This window comes from Sebastes umbrosus, chromosome 1, assembly GCF_015220745.1.
Source record: "Sebastes umbrosus isolate fSebUmb1 chromosome 1, fSebUmb1.pri, whole genome shotgun sequence".
NCBI lineage: Eukaryota > Metazoa > Chordata > Actinopteri > Perciformes > Sebastidae > Sebastes > Sebastes umbrosus.
The window spans coordinates 17,389,667-17,415,770 of NC_051269.1; the positions used below are offsets into that span (position 1 = coordinate 17,389,667).

The 26,104-nt window shown below is 40.6% G+C and overlaps 1 protein-coding gene across 2 annotated transcripts; it reads left to right on the forward strand.

The window, feature by feature from the left end:
- Positions 1-22,538: 22,538 nt before the first annotated feature.
- On the forward strand, positions 22,539-24,340 carry LOC119492655 (potassium voltage-gated channel subfamily A member 10). 2 transcript variants are annotated; one of them, XM_037777262.1, is made up of 2 exons: positions 22,553-23,406; positions 23,446-24,340. In XM_037777262.1, the coding sequence occupies exons 1-2, from the start codon at positions 22,569-22,571 to the stop codon at positions 24,225-24,227; spliced, it is 1,620 nt and encodes a 539-aa protein (XP_037633190.1). In that variant the 5' UTR covers positions 22,553-22,568; the 3' UTR covers positions 24,228-24,340. The 2 variants fall into 2 exon arrangements, with proteins under 2 accessions (XP_037633184.1, XP_037633190.1); XM_037777256.1 differs by having other exon boundaries at positions 22,539-24,340.
- Positions 24,341-26,104: the final 1,764 nt, after the last annotated feature.

A 26,104-nucleotide genomic window follows, 5' to 3' on the forward strand; every position in this document is an offset into this window, starting at 1 on the left:
GTCAAAGGCAGTAACGTCAATATGGGAAGTGATAATTAGCAGCAGAGTAGCAGATATTGGCTAAGAGATCCTTTGGAGTGTCTTGCCTTTCTTCATCTTTTCACAGATGTCTTAGGTAATTAGAGAGCTGATGGATTAGGAAAATGTCTGTAGCAAGAAGCGTCTAAATGAATTCTGTCATCACGCCAGGATGTACATCTTTATTCTTAGGGTTTCATTCTGCTCGCCGCGGTCTTTAACCTGCAGTAGCGAAATGTTTTTACGCCACCGCTGCCAATATGTGCTCAGGATGCCTCGTCCAAACTGCCTGACACGAGGCTTCTGGCGTCGTCTCTCTGTCCAGATCTGCTTTCATGTATCTTGAAAGGGTTTTTAGAGAATTTCAGTAAAAGCAAAACCCGGAGCAGTTATATTTGTTGCTTTCCCAAGAGTAGCATGAAGGTGGGCTGAGATGTTAAAATGGTCTGTGACTCGACATAGGCGCAGATTAAATAGTTGTTTAGCAATATTCCCATAATCCTTTGGGTGGAGGTGGAGGTGGAGGTGGAAGGGTCTGTGTGGAGAAGATAAATGTTTTTTTTTTAAAAAAAGAACCAACCTTAATAGACCTCCACAGTCCAACCGAGATCTTATTGATCATCAGTTGAGTATTGGTGTGGGTGTGTTGATGCACAGCTATGTAGGAGTTGCGTGTGCATGGGTGCGTGTTTGGGTGTGTGTGTGTGTGTGAGAGAGAAAGAAAGCGAGCGAACCACTGAATGTCAGTGTCTTAGCCTGGTTGTACAGCTGCATTTATGAAACAGCCATTTGCATATATCTGTATATGTAAAGAAAAAACACTTCACAGTCTTACCAAAAATATGTGTCTATGCATGCAAATGCGTTTTTTTTTTAAATTGTCTTCATTCCATTTATTTTCTACATATATTTATGATAAATGTTACGGATACATTTATCTGTTACGTCACTGTACCTCAGCCAAATTCACTGTAGCAACTCACACACTGGAGTTCACAATGTTGTCAGTTAGTTCTGCTTAAAGCACAAAGAAGAAGAGTGTAGAGTCATCCTCATCTGTAGACCTGCAGATTTAATCTGTGAAATGTTTTTATTCAGTGGAAACAATTAAAAAGATGTTGTGTTGCTTTATAAAGGAGCACTGCACCCTCTAAAAAAAAAAAAAAAAAGAAGTCATCTCTCACCTGCTGAGGGACCCACCAGCAAATCCACTCCATGAGAAGGGTGCCCACCAGTGACTACACTGAGAAATCTATGCAGAGAACGCTTATTAGCTGGTAGTTGAGAGGGTTTTGTTTTATTCCATTTACATGTTGTTGTCCTAAGAGCTGACGGCGCATTTGAAGCGAACCCGAAGGGACAACACTTTGCAATATTCTGCTGCTGTACGTCAAAACACTCACACGTTGGCCGAATGTGAATAAGAGCTCTTTGAACTCTTGTTTGTTTGAACTGCGATGTCAGCTCTTTGTGACAAGTCTCAGACATCAAAACTCATACATATGGGAAACAACATGATCAATATGCAATCTGTATGCATGTGTGTGTTTGAGGACGAACCTTTTCTTTTGGTTTGACCCCCCTCCCCCACAGAGCCTGATAGTGTGGCATCCACTGCAACAATATGTACAGTTCTTCACCCCCCATCCCATCCTCCCCCACATCATAGAGGCCTGAAAAACATCCATCAACGTTGGTACAGTGGATAACGGATTTTCTTTCTATGAAATGAAATGTGAGAGAATAATGTAAATAGCAACCAATGGATGATGGAGCAAAAAACCATGTACTATATACTGTATGTGAAGTCTGGATTTAATAACGTAGTATTATCTGCACTTTACGAGACAAAAAGGACAATCTATGGAAAACATGTGAAATTTAAAATGCATATAATAATCCTTCCAAATGATCATAACCCTGACAAAGTAATATCAATAATGAAGCCAATAATTATTCAACTGAAATGTGGTGGTCGGTGTGTTTATTGTGTGTTCTTTTCTTTTTTTTGTTTTTTTTAAACCTGCAGTAGGCAGAATGTTTTCCATAATAACCTTTCATCATATTGTATTCAAGTGTTCTGAGAGAAAACTAGACTTCTGCACCTCCTCATGGCTCTGTTTTCAGGCTTTAAAAAATCTAGCCTGTGACAGGAGACTTTGACCAATCACAGGTCATTTCAGAGAGAGAGAGCGTTCCTATTGGCTGTGCTCCGCCTGGTGTGCGTGCTTGGTATTTCCTCAACTGATCTCAACATGGCTGCCGGGTCACAAACTTTCTCATTTCACAGCTAAACAGTACACTACAAGATGTTTCTGAAAACATTTGAGGAGAGAAATAGGCATTACAGTAACAGAATATTGATTCATATTTGATCAACGCTGCCTAGTTTGACCGTTTGGTCGGAGTTTGCGAGTGATTGACAGCTGCTCAGAGACGTCAGGCTCCAGCTCGGCTCTGATTGGTTGTTTTCCTCCGGTCTGTGAAATCTTGCAGATGCCTTTAGGAGCTCCGGAGGACACAGAGGACACAGAGGACACAGAGGCACATGATTTTTTTACCTGTCTCATGCACTACTGTCAGCATATAGTGACGGTTTTATAAAAATAACCTTTTTTGATCATGTTTGCTGTATTTCTACCTTCTGCTGCGTTAATGGGATTTTCAAGAAATATGTGAGAGGTGTTTTTCCTCCAGCCTTCTTCCCCTACGTCACGTTGTTCACGAGGTATTTAGTCAGCAAATGATTTGAGGAGCTAATTTTAGCCGAAGTGCGTCTGCAGCGCTGATGCAAAAAAAATGATGTGAATCGATCAAAAGGCGTCTTTGTTTGGTATTATTCTTAGGACATTCAGCATCTTTGTAGCCTCGGGCAGCGTGGAGGACATTTTCAAACGCCCTCCTGGTATCTTCAGCTTCCTCCTCCTTTTCTAAGTGCACAGTATATGCTCTCTGCAGTTAAAAGAGAGAGCAGGGTGTTCTATTAATAGCCTTTTTTGTTGGAGAAAGAGATAGGAGGAGGAGACGGAGAGAAGGGTGGAAAGGAGATGGCAGAGGAGGAGAAATCCTTCACAGTGAACTTTTCCTGGCAGCCCAGGAAAGAATCACACATATATTCATTGCTTTTTTTTTTATCTTATAGGTGCTTTTTGTTTGGGAAAATGTTTCTTCTCAGATCAATAAATTCTGCTACTGCAATTTGGAGATAACACAAGCAGATGTATCATCTACACTTGTACAGTTTTTCAAAGGTAGCTGCCTCCTTGTGCTATCTGCTATCTTTAGCCCGCTGGTGGTTTTAACTACAGCTCCTCACTGTGAGCGGAAACACTTGGGGCCTCGGTGCTGTAGCTACTGTACATCTCTGCTGTAGTCATTAGTCTTGCTTAGATCCAACGATGCAGTGCAGCACTTTGCTGCTCACTATGCTTGAAACCAGGGCAAACAGGGAGAGGCAGGATGGAGCAGCCAGGAACACAGGCTTGCTGCAGGTGGCCGTTGCTGCCTGTTGTTGTTGTTAGGGAGGAGTGTGTGGGTGTTGTTTGTCAGGGATGGTAGCATGCCCACAGGAGCACGGTTGAGCAGTCCTACAGGCCTGCTCTGTGCTTAACCAGCTTGTAATTAGGAGGCAAGCGCCGTGGGACCTGCTGCTAATCCAACAGGGCTGCCCTCCCTGGCACCGCACCACACCCCGCTATTAGGAGGTGTTCAAGCTTTTTCACACTCATTAACTCTTGCCCTGACATGACCTAGCAGTCATCACCCGAGAAGGCCTGCAGCCAGTGTGTTGAGTTTAAACGGTCGCTTCTTCGGCATACTGTAGCAGCAACTGGGCTCTATGGTTGTTTGGCTCGAAGTGGAGATTAAAATAATGGAGATGGATGTTCAGTTTCATTTGGAACCTTGTTTGTGCAGTGAGGAGGAATAATGAAGAAGAAAGCATTAGTGCCCTCTGGGGGTGTTGTTGCAGAAGTGACACAATATACCTCAGTTTCTCAGACACCCGTCAGTGGACTCCAGGAAGAATAGCTGGGCTTCAGCCACAGCTAATGGAGATCCGAATAAAAGATAAGAAAGATAAGAGTTAGACTAAGACTGTTTTTTTTTTTTTTTTAAGGGTAAATTTAAGTCTAATCTTTACTCAGTTAAAATTACCAATACAATAATGCCAAAAATACTCAATTATAAGTGAAAGTCCTGCATTCAAAATCGTACATAAATAAGAGTATAGAAGTATCATCAAGAGAATACTCCAAGTGACAAACGTAACTCATTATGCAAATGAATGATCCTTGTGAATAATTAGGTGAGTAATATTATTCTATACTACGTTATGAGGTTGTTAAAGCTGAAGTAGGCGAGGTTGGAGCAAATATGATTAAAACAAGTTATTTTTATAAAACGGTCGCTATATCCTGACAGTAGTACATGAAACAGGTAACCTGACAAAAAGCATGTGCTTCTGTGTCCTCCGGTGCTCTTAACGGCATCTGCAAGATTTCACATACTGGAGGAAAACAAGCAGTAAGAGCTGATCTGAGGTCTGCTGTCCAGCTGCTGTGTATGAGAGCCGGCTGTCAATCACTCGCGAACTCCGACCAAACGGTCAAACTAGGCAGCGCTGATCAAATATGAATCAATATTATGTTCCTGTAATGCCTATTTCTCGCCTCAAATGTTTTCAGAATCATCTTGTAGTGCACGGTTTAGCTGTAAAATGAGAAAGTTTGTGACGCAGCCACCATTGCGAAATCTGGTGAAGGAACGCCAAGTTCTGGTCACATGACCGGAGCACAGCCAATAGGAACGCTCTCTCAATGAAATAACCTGTGATTGGTCAAAGTCTCCCGTCACAGGCTAGATTTTCTAAAGCCTGAAAACAGAGCCATGAGGAGGAGCAGAAGTCTAGTTTATTCTCAGAACACTTGCATTACAATATGATTAAAGGTTATTATGGAATTTTTGCCCAATGATGACAAAAATATACTGCTGCCACTTTAATACTGATGCATCAATGTGTTAGAAGCATTTTACTGGCATTTTAGCTGCCCACAGAGGAGCAAGTTTGAACTACTTTATATTAGGGCTGGGCAATATATTGATATTATATCGATATCGTCATATGAGACTACATATCGTCTTACATTTCGGATATCGTAATATGGCACGAAGTGTTGTTTTTCCCTGGTTTTAAAGCCTGCATTACAGTAAAGTGATGTAATTTTCTGAACTAACCAGACTGTTCTAGCTGATTATGATTATTTATCAAAATTATATTGTGTAAATATTTTGGGAGAGCACCATACAATGTTGTCGCAATATTAATATTGAGGTATTTGGTCAAAGATATTGTGATATTTGATTTTCTCTACATCACCCAGCCCTAATTTATATTCAATTAGGTAGTTTAGTCCAGTTGGGACCGTGGGGATGGTGTGATGATAAATGGGAGAGGAAAAAAGTTTTGCTGCACAAATTGATATTCACTTTTTTTGTACATTTCTTAAATCTTTGCCTCCTTTGTGCAATATTAGATTGTTTTACCTCTTTGGGCTCCAAACAGTCATTCGAATGAGACTGAGAAGGTTAGAGGTGAAACAACTCATAGATATCTGAAATGTGACAAGGGGCCTCCAACTAGACACTGCAGATTTTGGGAGGGGCCACTGGAAAAAAGGTCGGGAACTATTTTGAAACCTTATCGTATGGTTTCAGGTAAAATTTTAATCTGAAAAGTAACCAATAGCTGCAGATGTCAAATAAATTTAGTAGAGCAAAAAGTACAAAATTTCACTCTGAACTGTTGTGGAGTTAAAGTATATAGTAACAAGCAATGGAAAGTACAAGTACCTCAATATTGTACTTAAGTACATTACTTGAGTTACCTTCCACCGCTGCTTGAAATACAAACAATCAGGACATATTCTGCATAAATACTCTGCAGGTTTTCATTGTGGTTCCCAACCTGGGGTCCCGGCCCCCTTAGGGGGGCGCCAAAGATCACAGGGGGTGAGCCAAGATTTGTCTGCTCTGAGGTTGTCAAAATTAGTTTTGCACGTGTATAACTAAAATCATAATAACACAATTACTGGATAATTTATACAAAAGTTTGTACATCAAACTATTTATAAAGATATGTTTTTTTTGCTACCTAGTAGGCCATATTCTGTGTAAAGATGGTATTTGTACACAAGTGCAGATAAAGATCAGGCTACACTAATATTATTAGTATTATACTATTTGTCGAGTTAGATTCCTGTGGTGGTTGCGTAGGATTGTTTCCGACTCGTGTGATCCAAACATTTCCAAAAAAGATAAATGTAATCATTTCTAAATTCAAAACATGTTTTTATCTAACGAAAGATTCAACTTAAATCCATATTTGTTGGCGTTTAGCCTTTCAAAAAACAACATTTTCACTGCGATCGAAAACCTATTTACTCTCCTGCACACAAAGGGAGGCACACAACTGTATTAACAGGGCTTTTCTTAGATACAAGTAAGGGGGCTTCAAGGAAAATAGGTTGGAAACCAGTAATGGAGTCTCTGCTAGTGGTGAGATAAGTAACGGTAGCGTTGGGTTTCCAGATACAATGGGACACATGTCCACGCCTGCTCCCTCCAGAGTCATATGGAGGATCAATACACTCATGTAGTGTGATGGCCCCTTTGAGTGGGTACGAGAACAAATACACACAGTCATAACTATACACACTAACACACACACACCCTTCTCGACCCCTCTGGGGGTGACAAATGGGCTAGGTTAAGGTCAGCCAACCATACATCCCATCTCACAGGGGGATGGTGAACCTGTGAGAGCACACACTGGACAGATGCTCCAGAGCTCATAAGCAAGCACAAAACCAGGAGTCATGAAGTAATAAGAAAGACCAGAGCAGTATGAAAACTGGAGAAAATCCTCTTTTACATAATGACAAGGTGGGCTGAATAAACATGGTGGAGAGAGGTCACAGGGAAACCAGTGATTATCAGGCCGCCGGACTCGATAAGCTGCATTAGCAGGTGTCAGTGTGTGGTGTTTGTGCCGTACACAACAGCCTTCTGACCCGAGGTGTGGAGGGACTGATAAACACTCCTCGTGGTAGGAGTTAGGGATGTCACGGTACCAGAAATCTAGTAGTCGATACCAATACCAGTGAATTTACACGATTCTCGATACCAATTCGATACTACGGTAAAAAACTAAAAAAAACAATAAATCCCATGTAATTCAACACTCCTTTATTAAAACATTTGAACATTACAAAAAACCGAGGCATGCAGCCTTTAAGTAATAATAAAAAGAAACGTCTATTACCATTGCAACACAGAACAGTGGCATGTAGCCTTCAAGTATTTAAAACAAACAATATTGTCTGGATGTCTGTCTTTGAGGTGCTTTGCTAAATTGGAAGTATTTCCTCCTTTGGAAAGAAAAGTACGACGGAACCATTACTGCACCGCATACTGTTTTTTTGCGAATCTATTATTACTCCTTGTAAATCCGCCTCGAACGCAAAGAACTTCCATACCCGACTCTTGCTATTTGTTTTCTCAACGAGTTGAGGCGGAGGTAGCGCTGCAGCAGCTGCCATCTTTCACGTCTCGTGTTGTTGTTTTTTTCCGTGCTGTTACGCCGTTCTTCTTCTTCCTTCATTTCACGGCAGATGAGAACACTTGTAAGCTTGACCCCATTAGATCTGGAACAATCACATCTCCAGTACCTCCGCTCCGGTACCAAATGACATTACAGACATCGTTCGGTACATTCGGTACCGAAGAAAATGGTGTACCGTCACATTTTTTGAATTTTGGTACTGAAGTATCGGTTCTCGTGACAACCCTAGTAGGAGTGACTTTAATCTGAGTAATGGAAGCATGGTTTGGCAATCCTGTGTCATCTGAGGCGACGATATATGGAGTACAAATGAAGTGAGTTCATGTTCACGAGCCCCGAGCTGTTTGTGCCGCAAGGTTAGAGGTTTAGTGTGGACAGATTTTATGATTGCTCACCGCCTGTGAGCTAAATATGCTAGGAATGTGTTAATGTGGAGCAGGGTGTCACTTGGTAATATATCACCTTTTATAAAGGATTTATAAGTTGTACGTAATGGCTTTGTTCATGATTAATGACTCATTTTGGGGTTGTGAAAAATGACTCTGACTGGTGTTTATCCTCCTCCATCATTACACTTGACCTATTTTTTAGATAGTTATTTACTACATCTGGGTGTCTGGACTTACGACAACTTATCAAAGGAATAATTAGACATTTTTGCCTTGCAAATTATCTTGTATTTCATGCGCCTTTTCTTGGAACCGGGCTGAGTCTCTGCATGGTTGCTAGCCAGATATAGTCTGGCACATAACCCCCCAATAAAACTGCAACTTTCCCCTTTTTCCAGTCTTTATGCTAAGCTAAGCTAACAGGCTAATGGCTCCAGCTTCATACTGAATGGACAGACATGAGAGTGACATCAATCTCTATGTCTCATCTAACCCTCCGCAAGAAAGCAATTAGGCGTTTTTCCCAAGATAAGTTTATTCCATTAACATTTATAACTGATAGCTGATTAGAATGTGTAAACCCAACAGGCATTTATTATTGGATTAACAACATTTCTAACTGCGTTATCACCAGATATAAAGCATAAACACCAGCGATGGGCATTTCTCACAACCTGCAACCCATAAGTGTCTCATATTGATTGTTCATAACTGATCTAATGTATAAAGTATTAGTACATTATTTATGTAAGGGCGATGTCAGCAGTAATACATTTTATTTGGTGGCGCCTTTCAAGACACCCAAGGACACCTTACAAAGATAAAATAATACTTAAGTAGATAAAAACAGACATTACAGGGACACATTTATGCAGACACATACGATGGACTGATGGACACTACAGTGAATATGCCAGTTTGAACAGGTGAGTTTCACAACAATGACCGTCTCGCTGTACATTATCCCGCTTATTAAACGTCTACTTACATAAGAAATCAATAATTTGACTAAAAAAACAGTCCGCCAGAGTCCGAAATCAGAACTGCGCCCATAGCAACGGTGTGTTATACATAGCAACGGTCTGCTATAAAGAAATAACAGACCGTAGAACTCTATGATTGACCAATTAGAATCGAGTATTCAACAAAGCCATGTAATAATAACAAATAATAAAGGCATTAATTACAACTTAGGATGTAAATGCTTTATAAATGGGTCTTATGAGAAAGGGTACCTAAAGGGCTTAGTTTACTTAAAATGAATTATTTCAGGCTCACTTTTCATTTTATTTACCATTTATATACCAGGGTAGTCACAAGGACTTCAACATTGTGCCAAGAATGAGGCACCTAGAAATGGCATAAAAGCACCACACACCACAAACATAAAACATTCATAAATATGGGGCAATACAGTGCATGTTCATGAAAGCTGAGAGGAGACGTGAAAGCCCCTGAACGCATTAACGAAAACACTTTATGGCCATCAGCTCTCTATTGTATTAAAAATGACAGATATTAATGTGATGGCCAAAAGATACTTTTAGTAATGATAGATTAAAAAAACAAGTTAAACTTTGAATTTTACAAACATTGAACTTGCTATGTTCCCAATGTGTGATGAAATAAGTCAAAATGAGTCCAGTAGATATTTGATCAGGATCTTGACTTAAGGTGATCACTGCATCTTTGCTGCTGGTTACATCTGGTGGAGGCCATATTTCCAACATGTCGACCAGGGAAAGAATGTCAGAGGCTTTAAATATCCAGTGTGAGTTAATATTTTATCAACATCTCAGTCCCAGGGCCTCTCCCCCCTTACATCCCACTTCCAACTCTGAGATTGTGCACAGAGCAAGAACACGAAATCTGTAATGCCTCCACTGCATTTTGTTTAACTTCCCCCCACCTTCTCGTATGCTGGTTGTGTTGCTAATAATGTGGCTTCTTACTGCTTATCAGTTGAGTAATGCATGTTCCCTCTGAGGGGAACGTTACCACGGCCGATATGAAACACGCTCTTATCACAACGATTAGAACAGAGAGGAGTAATTTAGAGAAAATGAAATCCTGATAATACGAGGACATTGAAATGTGCTTGATAAGCAGTCCAATTTAAAATGACAGACAGGAAATCAGCTCAACAGCAGAGGGAAGGCAGCGTCTCCTTGTGTGTGGTGCAAGCGTGCGTGCTTGTTGTGGTGAATGTGTCCCACTGCACTCACAAAGCGTATTCATTATGTATGCAACGATCACTTGATGAAGAGAGGGCCTCTTGCCTCGTCATCACTGTGTGGGTGACGCTGCTTGTGTGGCTTTGCCCAAACACACAAATAGAAGACCAGCTGTGCGTGTGTGTGTGTGTGTTTGTGGATGCGTGTGTGTGTGTGTCTAATTCATTGTGGGTTTAGAAAACCTGCATCAGTTGCCCTAGAAAGGCATGTGCCTTAAAGGATAACCGGTTAACTTGGGTCTTATTTTTCATAGTTTTGGCTATCAGTCATTGATGATAACATTGTACTCACCGAGTTAATATCTAAGATAGTAGATTATACACGTTTGAAACATATCAGCAGGTTAGCGAAACGCATTTGGAAGAGAAAATAAACGTGAACAGGAAAACTATTACCCAAACTAAACTATCAAATTTTGTTAACATACAACCATTCCTTTACTTCCTGGGGTTCAACTTTGACCTATTTGCTGTAGTTATCTTGTGCCATGAAGGATTATTATCGAAATGTTGGGTGCGTTCACTTTAACATGTACCTCCAAAAAAATAGTATACTGTAGATAATCTGGATTAAGTTGTTCTGATCACCTCACTACTCATTTATTGTGCTACTTCTTCCCAGAGCACAATGCTATCATAACCAATAAAAAAGATGTCCAAAACTTCATCTGTAAACTACAAAAAGACCCAATTTGTAAAAAAAACAACAATTATCTTTTAAATCAATATACATTTTTTAGTTACTTGGGGCAGCAGTGTGCATTAGATCGGACGTTAGGTAATATAGCTTCAAGAAGCCGACAGCAAGGACTACAGTATGAGCTAGCAAGATACATTCAGGATGATAAACTTCAGGTGACTTTTCCAATTGGGATGCGAGACTTGTATCCAAATAAAAGACGCTAGACCAAAAGTTAATTCATGTCTTCTTCTCAAATCAGTTTACCTTTTCCAAATCTCTTTAACGTTACCACAGAAATAAGAAGGAAGCAAACTTGGCTGATGTTGGTGATCTGACCTTAGGCTAACTCCTCTCGATCTGAGAGGATCCCTGAGCTAACTTAACGTTCACGTCAGGAGAGATAGTGAAGGAGGTTTAGCAGCTTGCCTTCATTTATTATTCATGTTTGATCAAAGAGAGTGATGCAGTAGAAACCTCTTAGAGGTGAACAAAGCCTTAACACAAAGAGGAAATAATGTTATATCATATGTGTTATTACTACTTCTACAAACTTTAAATAGAAGTTTAAACACAGGAAAAAAGATATTTGTTGTTCAGTGATTCATACAGGAACACAGGCAGCTGTAAACACAGTGAGAATAAATAAACTACCATTTTGTTTTATTATTATTAGACCCATATTTAAGTGTGTGAAAACCAGTGCCATCACTTCTGCAATCTTAAAAGATTTATAGCTGCTCTATTCTCCCAACGCAGCGCCCCATGCAGCCGCAGCACGGCAACAATGAACGACAATGTTCTGCCGGATAAGAAGACACCCAGTGTTCAGAGTTGAATACAGTACCTGTCCATCTGTCCCCAGTAACATGGCAGCCACCAGGGCTTTTTCAGCACCTTTGAGGCACACATGCCGGGGTATCTGTTTCCTGCATATACCAATACATGGAGGCTCCACAAGGCAACCAGAGACCTCACGTCAGCACAAGCGTTTGGTGCAGAAATATTTTATAAGCCGAGAAGAAATGTTGTTCCAGGAGAGTATACTAGCAGCGAGGGACTGCATGATGGGTGTTGTGTGGGTTTTAGAGCTGTACTCTGGTGATAAGGTATATACTGGCCTCAAATTACAAGAGAATGCATTATGTGGGAGGTAGATGCTGAATGTTAATTATCTTTATTATTATTTACAATTAAAATACTTACAAAATTACAATTATCATTGTTTTATGAATATTGGATATTGGCCTGTTAGTGTCATCAACTGCAAATACCAGTTACCAGGACCAGTCACTCCTGGATTATTAACAATAGTTCTGCTTTGAAATTGTTTGCACATTTATTTTTAATCGTTTGGTTGCCCTTTAATGTTTTTGTTTGTTATTTCTTCATTTACAGTATAGGAGGGGGTGTGTTTTATGTGTTTTAGAGCACTACTAACTACCTTTAAAAAAAGCCTAATGCAGATGTGCATAAGCGTTCAATAGGCTATCATGCTTATTCAATGTTCACCAACAAGACTAAGAGTCTACAGTAAACCCTTTGATCTTAGATCTTTGATCTTTAACGTTGGGTGGCTGTGTGTCTGGCCTCTTCGGTCCAGCTTTCACTGTGGGGCTGCAGGTTTCCACCCAACGCCGCTGTGCCGCACACACCAGCTCTGAACGCTTCATCCTCCTCACGCCGATTGCCTCATTAAGGTTATGGTTCCCTTAAAGCATTGGGTTTTAATCAAGATGGCGACGGAGATGAGGCACCTCACAAGCTTAGTTTGCCTCGTGCCAAAAGCATGCTGCTCACTTGCCATAATCATAGATGTTCCCCATTGGTTTGTGGACTTTGAAGCCTCGAGTTCGGCATTTTGGCCATCGCCATCTTGATTTCTGGCCATCGTCATCTTGGCTTTTTGAAACAAGTGACACGAGAGGGTGGAGCTAAGTTCAACCTAAAGCTGAATATGACATTTTTAGGCAACCAAAAGGTTCAAATTAACTTTCATGAACTGAAAACACACTGTGAAAGGGTTAAAGCTCTAAAACGAAAACACGGACAACTCCCAGACCCGACAACGCCGTGGTAGCGACCTGTCAATCACAAGGTAGCCACGCCCTGAAGCATCCCCTGCTTTATGGTCTATTTGACTCTAAATGGGACCATAATTTACTCAATTAACATCATGCTGTATTGAAGAAGACTTGAAACTATCGATTGAGACCATAAATTCATGTTTACAATGTTTACTGAGGTAATAAATCAAGTGAGAAGTAGACTCATTTTCTCATAGACTTCTATACAATTAGACTTCTTTTTGCAACCAGAGGAGTCGCCCCCTGCTGGATATTAGAAAGAATGCAAGTTTAAGACACTTCCACATTGGCTTCACTTTTCAGACCCAGCAGGATGCCCACTGGTGGAGCAAAGTTTTGAAATTGATTTCAGACTGCAATAAAAGCAGTGGGCCACAAAATCAGATAAAAGTCATGATGAAGTAAAACAAAGTGAAGCTGTGTCTTTGTGATGGCTCAACCCTATAAACACGTCATTCTCAATGTTGCTTCTTGTCCATCTAAACTGTCAAACCCCACTGACTTTCAACAAAGACTAAATGGACAGGAGAGAGGGCAGAGAGGTGAACTCTCTCACACACACACACACACACACACACACGCACACACACGCACACACACACACACACACACACACACACAACACACACAAGCTGGCGTGTGACCAGTGAATCCTACGCACGAGTGTGAAATATGATAGAGAGCCAAGCAAGAGCACCTGGCAGGCAGACGGACAGATTCAGGACTTTACTAGCGATGAGAAAAATGAGCCTTGTGCTGCACAAACAGAAGTTCACTTCAGTTTCTGGCTCGTTACACTAATGGTGGGGGGGGACAGATGGACAGACAGAACAGGGTTTCTATTCAGAGATGACAAGGAAAGTTTCAAAAAGAGGTTTCAAGTGACAGCTACTGTCCTCATGTGAAGGTCGAGTGGATTGTGTTGCTGTTAATGCATTATTACTGTATAGCAGAGTATTTATAACAAAAAAGGGGGGGTTGCATGTTTCCTGTACAAAAACTGAAATAACACAGGGAGTTTGTTGAGGATTTGTCTATTTGCGTGTTACTCAGACTGACCGAATCGATTTGAAACCATGTTGTTGTTAAAAACATCTGTCTCATTTATGTAGTATTTAACTGTATCTGACCTGCCTTCTGTCAAAACCTCTCGCTTTAGAGAGATTTACAACCGCTCCTTAAGACGCTGCCATTGCCTGTTTGGATAATTAATCTAAGAGGATGTGCGAGTGAGTTCAGACAAGCTTCTTTCAGCGCTGGATAACAAGGTAAATTCAATTTAATGCTTTCAAACTGTTAATATTCAAATAAGACAAATAATAAAAATCTCACCTTGATTTTTAGACAGTTTTTAAACGGATGCTGTTAAATGTAAGCAGTGAAACTAATAAATTAAATGCTGCTATGACTATTTTTGTATTGTCACTTAGGTAGTAGTTTAAGTATTATTGTTGTTTTCATTATTAGTTGTCAAAGTATTGACCAAGCCTTCCTCACGTCGATGCTAAAATCCTCGGTCGTGGATTACATTTCACGTTAAACTAAGTCTTTTTTTGTCTCATCGTCATAGTTGAATGTTTAAAAAATTGCAGCTAAGTTTAAATCTGATAAATCTCACTGATAATCATGATGTTTTGTATTTTACAACAGCCCATATGGGACCATGAGGAGGAGGCTCTATAACTCGGGAGGCTTTGGATGAGCCTCTGAGCGCCTGCAGCCATGGAACCTCCCTGTCCAACGGTGAGCAATGTTGATGTCAAAACAGTGGGCGGTGGCATGGCGCTCATCCTCCCTGTGTGGTTGCTGGATGGAGAATTATTCTTCTCGCTGCTTGTGATAGTACTTTGAAGCAATGTACAGTGTGTTACAACATCTCTCGGTTGATGCTAAAAGATGTTTTTGTGCAGAAGAATTGCAGAAAAAAGAAAGAAAGTGTAATTTAATCAGTGAGTTTCAGCCACTGAGGATTGCAGTGTTAAATGTTGTGGCTTCACTCTGATGGGTTTATTGTGAACGCTCGCCTCCTCCCCTCCCCTACTGTGTCAGGTCCAAAGAGTCATCCAAGATTAGCACTTGTCTTTTGATTAGTGAGGCTGGAAACAATCCAGACATTTCAATTAAGTCTGTCGTATTTAGTCCACGCTGCTGGTGTATGAGGGTGATTCTCCGGGCTGATCTCCTGTGTTGCATAATCTCCTTAGTGGAGTAACAGTCCTCCGAGTCAGCGACGGGCCTAATCCTCCATCCAAACAGTGAACGGAAGTGTGCACTCACGCAGGACAGAAAAACTATTTTTATTAATCTAAAATTAACCATCAGACCAGCTGATTTAAAGTCCCACTTCACTCAAAAATGTGTTTTGCTTATTGTTGCTTTACTTGGATGTTTGACCTTCACTGTGCAGAATGATGTACGTGCAGAGTTTGAAGGCTGTTTTCACATTTATCTGCTTAAGAGGGAAAGTTTCTCTGTGATCACTTTAAATCTCAGTTTAAGATGTGTAGGTATGAGCAGGACTTTGTGACATCACAACTAGCCTGGAAGTTGATCCCGGTCCAACATGTAACTTACATATTGTGATGTGAAAACTTGAAACCTCCCGTGCTCAGACACTGACAATGGATTTTTCATATTGTGTCGAGCAGTCAAACTTTTGAAATGAACAATATTTGCATACAATAATTCAATGGTGGTACCACGGTTTTGCACTCTGCGGCTCACGTTACCGCAGTTTTTCAAGCTTGTCGGAGAACTACGGTGGCCTCCAGGTAACGTAAAATGTGAAAGGCTCTCGCTAGAGTCAGTGTTTGGTTTGTGCATTCTGGGCTACTGTAGTTATGAATATTATATTCCATATCTGCTAATAGATCCCCCGAAATGTTACACACAGTTCCTTTAAAAAAAATGTTGTGAAAAAAAACCATATAAGACACAAACTATTATTCATAGCAGAGTATTTTTCCTCTTTAAGGATTTGTAATATGTGATCTGTTGCAATAACGCTGTATGTTAGGTTATTTACACGCATGTCATCATAGTGAACCATTTACAGTATATTACCGTATTATGTTAGGTAACACATTGTTAAAGGACATGGTAAACTCAGGAGGTATAGGGCAGGGTTTTATAACCCCACAGAGTATCCAGTTTGTCACATGAGTTTTCTCTTCAGGCATTATTGCCTTCATTTGATAGTGATAGTGAAGAGAGGAGGGATGACATGCAACAAAGGTGAATTCAAGTCACTGATGCAGAAACTGGTTGCTCTCTCTTCTGGCTGCCAATATTTGGTGTATTTTAGAATCTTGATTTGTCGGATGAGGTTTTTGTTTTGAATTGATCTGATATTTTTATGGTTTTAGGCAGCTCTTTGGTTGTTTTAAGGTACCATTGAGGTTGTTAAATCTCTTACATGATTGTATTAGAAATGTTGTTTTTTGATTTATAAATTGCATTTCTGTTTAATTCAGATTTCGAGGGATATTTTGTATTATCTGTCTTATGTTCTCCGTCGTTGTTGCTGCCTAACTTGGCCAGGACACTCTTGAAAAGGAGATCTCAATGAAACTTTAAATAAATAAAAAAAAAGTCTAAGTGGGGACATTGCAATTACATGGTCAGCCTCTTTAACCCTCAAGCCACCGAGACGCCCCCACAGTTCTTATTGTTTTCTATTGTCAAAACCATAGAGAAAGCTCCAGAAGAATTGAATTTGAATGATAATTTAAGTTATTTTAATGAAACTATTATAAAAAGAATATCTTACTTTAGACTTTAAAGCCTCTTGTGACCACATCTAGATATCTATCTATAGTGAACCCACAAGGGATCCCAAACCTGTGATTGAGAAACCCTGATCACTTCAAGTGAAGTGGACGAAACACTGAATGAGGTTTTGGATGAACATGTTTTGAGCTGTAAGGGGTTTTCTTTGCAGTAGCTGTTTTGCCCTTGCGTGCTGCTGACCCAACCTTGTACGTTATTTGCAATGAGGAGAACCTCTGCCACAATATATAGGATTACTAGACTGGAATAACCAGCTGCTTTTACAACTGCTATAAGATTACCAGGCTGGAATATCTAATCCGTGCCTACTGACATGCACTTTGAAATCCTGTCACCCTTAATGGATGAGCATATGGGCTTTTCAGATGGAATTACTTAGATCATGTGCACAAGATGAGTAGCACACAGATTTTGTTACTTTGTCATTTTCCAAAGATAAACGGAGAGTGTATAGGGAACGCACATCCGGAAAACTTCAACAGGTACAGGATCAGAAAGTCAGACAACAGATCTGCACACTGTACTGACAGCTACCAGCGGATTTAATTCAACAGAGCAACGTTTCGATCAAACAGAGATCTTCGTCAGGCCATAAACAGTCACTATAGCCAATTACCATCGCAAAGCAATATATAGACACAAACACTCAGGTGGTTGTGAGCTGTACAGAGGACAAAGCATGCCTCAATAGAAAGGGCAAAAATAGAGAATAAACATAATATTGATATATATATATATATAAAATATTCAAGAACAAGAACGCATCAAAACTAATACATCAAAAATTCAGTCAAATGTGAAGCAGGAATAACATAAATCATCCAAAGGAAACAATTATTATAGAAACTACTATATAGCAAAATACATCGAAAAAGTAGAGACTAATAATACGTTACTTACCCAAAAGGGTTTATAGTGGAGCATTTAGCAGCTGAAGAACCAGATATTTCCTTCAAGAGTAAATGTAGACCAAGAATAGAGCTAAAAGTGAATATTGGACTTACATTCATCAGGTGGCCAGAAACACGACTCCAATGAATGCTGACGTTTCTCTGTAACTGCTGGATGTGTACAGCATATCAACTTGATTGGTGCCTTTAAGACGGAGACCACGTAGTCACAACATCCCATGTTTGAGCCTGACCAGGGATCTTTGTCACATTTCATCCCTCCTCTTCCTCCCCTCATTTTATCTCTCTACTGTCCCTGTTCAATAAAAGCAAAAATGCCAGGAAAAAAAACCCTTAAAACTACAGTTTACACTTGAAACATCTGGTAAAATATGATGCATTTTTGTAGGTTAAACCGGCCAACAATCAATGAAATAGTAAAACATTGGCTTCAGTTATATAATAAATAACAGCCACAAGAGACATTTTCCTGTGAATTATTTTATTTTATTTTGAAGACTTTTAAGTACATTTTGCTAAAATTATTTATTGGTTTATTTATTGGTTTATTTACCAGAGACCATGCACATCAACATTGCTGTAAATATGCCAGAACTGGCAAAAACATATATATATATATATATATATATACTGTATATATATATATATATATTTCATCTGTAGACCATGAGCAGATGATACAAAGTCAAACTAAAAAAGAATGAAAGTATATAGTAATATAGTTTTATATTATTATTATTATTATTGTTGTCGTTGTTGTTATTATTATTAAGACTTTAAGAGTTTATAAGCATGCAGAGTAATAATAAAAAAGAGGAGGATATTAATGTTACTAAATAACATCATACAGGACACATCGTACTAGGGCTGTGTATTGGCAAGAGTCTGGCGATACAATACATATCATGATACAGGGGTTATGATTCAATATATTGCGATACTATAAACAAGGCGAAAGGTTGTAATTTTTTAAACCTAATTTTAGGAAAACTGTCATAGTAGAAAGGGCACCACCATATGCATACAATCTGAGTAAAAAAAAGTTTACTTTTTCATGCAGTCAGAACAGTGGGAGCTGCATTTGCCTTCATCACAGTCTCTGTAACATCCAGCATCGTAGCACTACATTGAAAGGGCTCATACACTGAGAGGGTGCATCTCTTTTCAAATTAAATGAAGTATTGACTTTGTCAATCTTTGCATGTAATCTATTAATTAATAATCAATACTGCGTTTTTGAGAATCGATACAGTATCACAAAACATAATATCATGATATTCGATATTTTCGATATTTTCTTACACTACATTTACACGTACTAATGAAACTGAATAAAACATTTTGAATGCAGGACTTTCACCTGTAATTAAGTATTTTCATAGTGTGTTAATTTTTCTGAACAATCTGGATACTTTAATTCAGTCACTTCAGTGTTGAAGTTATAATTTCCTGAACAAATCTCCAGGCGTCCACGGCTCAAAGTGGAGCTCTGTGAAGGTGTGCACTGCAGATGTTTACACCAATGCAGCGTCAGTGTACTTCACGCACAAGCAATGCTGATGGAGAAACTGCTTAGTCAACACAGTCTGTTAATGAGTAAGGTGACAGTGTCATTGGGGCTGTATAGGGCTGGATGCAGGCAGGGAGGGAGGGATGATGGATGGAGGGCTGCTTACTGTAGAAGGACAGAAGGAGGGACATTATCCCTCCGTAGCGCTGTCCATTGTCCTGTGACGAGTGACACTGCAGTAGCTGCAGTCCACCTCATCCTGTAGCCCATATCTCACCCATTCACCTCCCTTCTCCCTCTTTTACTGACACTAATCGTTTAGCAGCTAGGGGAATGGATCGATTATTTACCCTCTCAGTCTGACTCCTGCAGTCTATGATGGTCCCCCTCGTTGTCCGTCTTCCTGCCTCTCTTCACATGAAGCAAATTCTATTACCAAGTGTTAAAGTGTCGGGTCATGCCTCAGCTAATGCTCTCAATGACATATCCAGGACATTGCAGCATCATGAAAGAAAAAGATCCCTATATATATTGAGCATGTTGAGTCAGCTGAGTGGTGTTTGTGTGTGTGCACATACACGTCCCTGTGCTCTGTGTGCATAACTGAATGTCTATCTCAGGTACAAGCAAGTTTATATGCACATATTCTTTGTTTGGATCCCCATTAGCTGCCACCAGGGTAGCAGCTACTGTTCCTTGGGTCCACACACAACAAAAACATAACATATAACACGTTTAAAAAATTACAATAAAAACATGTTCAAGACAAATTAAATAAAAAAATTAAAAGAAGAAAAACAAAGAAACAAAAACTGCCTAAAATATAAAACAAAAACTGAATTTACAATGCATGAAACTGCAATCCCTGCATGATGTTCCCATTAGGACACATAATGAGATTCCTGGAGGATACAAAGCTGTAAAGTCTTAAAACAGTCCTCTGTGACCTTGAAGCTTGTGGCTGCAGTTGTGCTGCTCACGCCGCAATGTTACAGCCAACACCAGGCTGCAGCAGGAGGAGGAGGAGAGTGAGATGAGGGAATGATTTGTGACTTCAGGCAACTGGTTCTCTATCAGGTAACACAATATTCAACCCATGTTGCCAAATTGGCTGCCCTTCTGAAAAAGTACCAGATTAACTTTGATTAAAGTTTGCGCTCCCTGAGAGAATTCAGCAGGACTAAAAATAAAAGGGAAGTGCAGCCTTTCTGTAATTTGAAATTAACCTTTTAATTAGGCTTGTCTGGAGGTACTGTATTAATCTGACAAACCTTCAATAGCCGGCAGGCGCAGAGGTGCTGGAGTTGAAACAGAAATTCAGACACACAAAACACGTCTGCAGGATTTTCTTGGAAAAGGACTGTTACAAATCTATACTGAACATCCTGAGGGGAAATGTGTGCCCAGAATAAATGACCTCAGTGAAAGACTTCACATATATATCAATGAAATTGATTCAAGTGTACTGCCTAATTCTTGTTTTTCCAAAGAGGAACTGGCATGTTTTATGGATTTTAGCATACAGGGCAAAAAAAAAAAAAAAAGCTTGACTGACATTTCAGGGAAAACATTTGTGACAGTTACAAAAGTTCATAGAATATGGTGTCAGATGAAATAAGACTTCACGTCAGTGTGTATCACTAAGGATGTAAACAAGAGAAAGCTGAATCCTCTGGGCAGATGTGCGCTGCTGCAGGTATTGAGAGGCTATGACAAGCGCTGTAACAGGGGAAGAATACAGTTTAATCCACAAGGTGAGGCTGGATTGGATGATCCCGCATGTGGATGCTTACTTGGCAGGAAAGAGGGGGAAAGAGTGGGTCCCACTCTTCAGTGATTGGCTCCTTCGGGGGTAAATCTCCTCAGAGAGAGCTATACCTCACTTATCCCACTGACGGAGGAGGGAGCCGGGAGAACAAAGCCAGGTGACCCCCACATTCAAAACACAGTGAGTTTTACCTGCTCTGTTTGTGTGTGTGTGTGTGTGTATGCGCGCATGTATAAGTTTGCAAGTGCATGTGTGGGTACCTCTTGGCGTCTCTGGTTTCGTATAGGGTGTTAGATTACTCAATGGGAGCTTTAATAGAGCTAGAGACACTCTTGATTGTGAGTCTGGATGAGGGAGAGATTGAAGGGAGGAAGGTGGAGCAGAGCGGAGCTGCCATGCAGCGTAGAGAGGGCACAACAACTTCTGCAGAGCCGGGGACTCGGGTGAGTGGTGCGGACATCTGCACGCAGCTGGATCTAAACTTTACACGCAATTGGAAATAATTTGCATGTACTTGTTGGTGCTTTGATCAGGATAGTGATGTCTTTCAATGCTGTGTGAGATAGTTCAGTGGGAAGATTTTAATAGCAAATTGGCATCAAGAAGTTGCTTTTAGAAACAATTCAAAGTGTCTTAAGATGCAGGAGTGTAGATCTAACTTCACTTTTTAAGTTCTTTGCGTCCTGAACTGTCCTTTCCCTTGAACCCGGTAACCCCTCTTTGCTGACATGGCTCAATCAATACATTTATTTTTGAACAAGCCGTTTCACGATGTCCTTAGATAAGAAGGTACAATCCCATATCCTGGACTGTTACGTTATCTGCTGCCTACAATGCGAGTTGAAATAGAACCACAAGAGTCTCTCCGAGTGCGCAGGGCCCCTCGGTGTCAAGTGGACACGGAGGTTGCAGCTTAAAAGCGTGCGTCGGGGATATGGTTACCTGTCTGAACCAGACTAATGGAAAGATAAACAGCTACTTACCGTAGGGATAAAGTAAACATGATGCCCAACATGACTACCCCAAAAGAAAGAGAAGGAATACACGTGTTTCGGTTTTGATGAGTTTCTGCTTCCAGTTGTAAGTGAAAGCTCAGATGATTTTCCCATTAGGAAAATAAACATGTTCAGTTTTGTTGCTCATGATCAGCAATAATACCATCCATATACCCAAGGTAAGCACTTTCACAGCCGAACTTGCCGAGCTTGTGTTTTCGTTTTGTTCATGGGAGAGAATTGGGGAAAGAAATAACCGTATCAGATGACAAGTTCTCTGCTGATGCAAACACGAGCTGACAGAAAAAAACTCTTTACCAACAAAACTGTATTGCACTTTTTAACAAAATATAACATAACGTTGCCTTCCCCCCCCTCTCTTCTACAGATTACACAGAGGACTGAATCCAAACGTAGCGTACGGCTGCCTGAATGAGAACCAGGAGGAGGGAGGCCCCGCCAGGATCTTCAGCGTGGCACTGGTTGCGGTGTCTCCTGCACTCAAACCAGGAGCTGTGGCTAGCAGCCAAGCCAGGCAATGGAGGTGCCGCTTGTTAGTTTTGAGAACATGGACGATGTCGGCATCAACCTGGGAGACCCGAATGACTCGGGGTACCCGACGTCACCCCCCTCAGAAGCCCCCGATCCGAATCTTTTAACCCACCGTCTGAGCTCTCCTCACCAGTCGCCGCATAGAGGACGACGTGGGCATCCGTCTAGTCAAGAGGGGCTGTCGCCGTCCTCTCCTCCGTCTGTGACCGCTAAAGCGAACTCCAGCAGAGGCAGTTTGATCTCTAATCTGAAGCTCCTGCTCAACAGCGAGTCCCCTACTGACAGCGTCTTCAGTAAAATGGTGAGGGATTGCTACGAGAATGAAGATTTGTTTGAGAAGCACTGTGTTGAAGAAAAAGATGAGAAAGTCGTCATCAATGTTTCGGGCTTGATGTTCGAGACCCAGCTCAGCACCCTGAATAGGTTCCCAGAGACGCTGCTCGGTAACCCCATGAAGAGGATAAACTACTTTGACCCGATGAAGAACGAGTATTTCTTTGACAGAAACCGCCCGTCCTTTGATGGCATTCTGTACTACTATCAGTCAGGGGGGAGAATCCGCAGACCGGCCAATGTACCTTTAGATGTTTATGCTAATGAAATCGTTTTCTACGAGTTGGGTCACGAAGCAATGGAGCAGTTCCGCGTAGACGAAGGGTTCATCAAAGAGCCGGAGGTTCTTCTGCCCACCAATGAACTCCAACGGCAATTCTGGCTCCTGTTTGAATACCCAGAAAGCTCCAGTGCGGCCAGATCTGTCGCTCTGGTTTCTGTGTTTGTCATCGTCATTTCCATCGTCATCTTCTGCCTAGAGACTCTGCCAGAGTTCAGAGACGACGGCGACTTTCCCCCAGGTTTAACCCAACTCATCAACGGGACCCAAGTTGGCTCAGGCCTTCCTCCCGCTAAAGACGTGTTTGCATATTTAACAGACCCCTTTTTCATTGTGGAGACCGTTTGCATCATTTGGTTCTGCTTTGAAGTCGGTGTCCGTTTTGTGGTGTGCCCCAGCAAAAGGGATTTCTTCAATAACATCATGAACATCATTGACATTGTCTCTATAATTCCCTACTTTGTAACCCTTGGGACAGAGCTGGCTACGACCCCTGACGAAGATTTGAACTCCAGTCAGAACATGTCCCTGGCAATCCTCAGAATCATCCGCCTGGTGAGAGTGTTCAGAATTTTTAAGCTCTCCCGACACTCGAAAGGGCTTCAGATCTTGGGGCAGACATTGAAAGCCAGCATGAGGGAACTTGGGCTGCTCATCTTCTTCCTTTTCATAGGAGTCATCCTATTTTCAAGTGCCATCTACTTTGCAGAAGTGGATGAGCCCCAGACGCAGTTTGTCAGCATCCCAGACGGCTTCTGGTGGGCCGTGGTGACAATGACCACTGTAGGATACGGAGACATGTGCCCCATCACCATGGGAGGCAAAATGGTCGGCACCCTCTGTGCCATTGCCGGTGTCCTGACCATCGCCTTGCCCGTCCCCGTCATCGTCTCCAACTTTAACTATTTTTACCACCGTGAGACTGAGCAGGAGGAGAAGCTGGTGATGGATGCGGCGGCGGAGGCTGCCCAGAAAATGTCAGCTGCAAACAAGTATGGAAGCACACCCTCACTAAACAAAAGTAACGGCACCTGGCAGACTGAGAAAAATGGCACACACTGATAGAGAAAGTATTCATATACTGTATATGTACTGTATATCAAAGGCATGAAAAACACATGGACAAATCAAACATATCCAGCAGTGATAATTCTCACTATTTTGTATTCCGAACATGGCAGCATTTGTGCATATTATGACAGTATTAATAGACCCTGTGTGGTGAGACAGCCTTTACACAAGTTGTCTGTCTGCTTGTGGATGTGTCAAAGTGCAATTAACACAACTCAGCAACTACTCTGTCAGGAGAAGAACTGAAAGATATAATTATCATATTTCATCCAGTGCAATTTGAAGAAAAATGTGATGGCTCATTTGTACTATAGACATTTCACCTTGAAAATGTACACTGTTAAAGTCAACGTATCCTCATGCAACAGTTCATATGATATCTTACAAAAAGTTATTTCTTGTTTTTCGTGCGTTTTCCTATGTCCAGCAACACGTGACGCGTGTGTCAATTTCCGCTTGTGACATGCATACAGTCTTTTTAAAATAAAGTTACGTCTTCACAGGAAACAACTTGGTTAGGTTTAGGCAGCAAAACTTCTTAGTTAGGTTTAGGAAAAGATTGTGGTTTGGGTTAAAATAACTACAGAAGTGGGGTTACTTAAGTACGGACTTTACGGAACAAATATGTTAACGTTTGAGTTAAAATAACTACGGCAGTGGTTTAACTTAAGTACAGAAGTTACGTGACAACTAAATCAACATTTGGGTTAAAATAACTACGGAAGTGGTGTACCTTAAATACGGAAGTTACGTGCCAAATAAATCAACGTTTGGGTTAAAATAACTATGCGTTGTTTGTCGCTCTTTATACTCTTGCAACACATGCAAATTGATTTTGTGGGACAAATGCGAATTACAGTGCATTACTTTTCGTAGGCATAGTTACGAATGTTGTATGTAAACAGGCTGTTAGAGTGCAAAGCAAAGTAAGTTGTAAATTTGACCAAAATGTCCTTGAGGGTCTGTATAACAGTAAGTTTATCCCACAAAAGAAAAAAACTGTTGTGATAATTGTGGCATTTAAACTGGAAGTATACTTGGAGCTCATATTACAGTCTACACTTCGTCATATTCAGCAAAACCTAGATTGAACTTGGCACGATTTCCAAGGGCAGGGCAAATGCGTCCAGTGTAAGGCAAGAGGAACTGAGCACACACACATTGTCTTATCAGCAAATCTATAGTTGTGAACGCTCAGCCAGCAGCACTTCTCCATATGACACAGCGTAACAATATCTGCGTGATAAATAGTTGGCACGTTAGTACGTCTCTATTAGTCTTGTAGATGTGCTGCAAAATATAAATCTGTATTATTAACATTCACTGTATTATAGTGCATGCAGTAGCTGCATGTTATTTTGATCTACATGGTTATAATTTGGCATTTTGCACCAGATTATCACCTTCTAACATTATTGTAATGTAAATTTACCCTTTAAAAACCATATCAATTCATTGCACTGAAAGTTTATTTCCACATATCTCTCAAGCACTTTTGGAGCTTTACGCCATCAGCTGTTGGTGGGGAAAACATATTTCTTAGAGTGTATAGAAATGTGAGACGAGATATAATTTATATTTGTGATCAGACTGAGAGAATCGAGGACATCAAGGGCAAAGACAAAAAACAACATTGCAACGTTTCTCCATTGACCTTTATTCTCTCATTTGTATTGCATGGCATAGTGTGCCGAAATGAGGTTTAACTCTAATTATCAGTAACTAAAAGTTTGTCATATTTATTGTACCTAAATACATTATAGTCTTTCAATCATATAGCGATGATCATTATATTCCATGTGATAGGGAGAGCCAATACTTCTGCTGGATTTGTGAAATGATGATGATGAACAAATGAATTGTGTCTT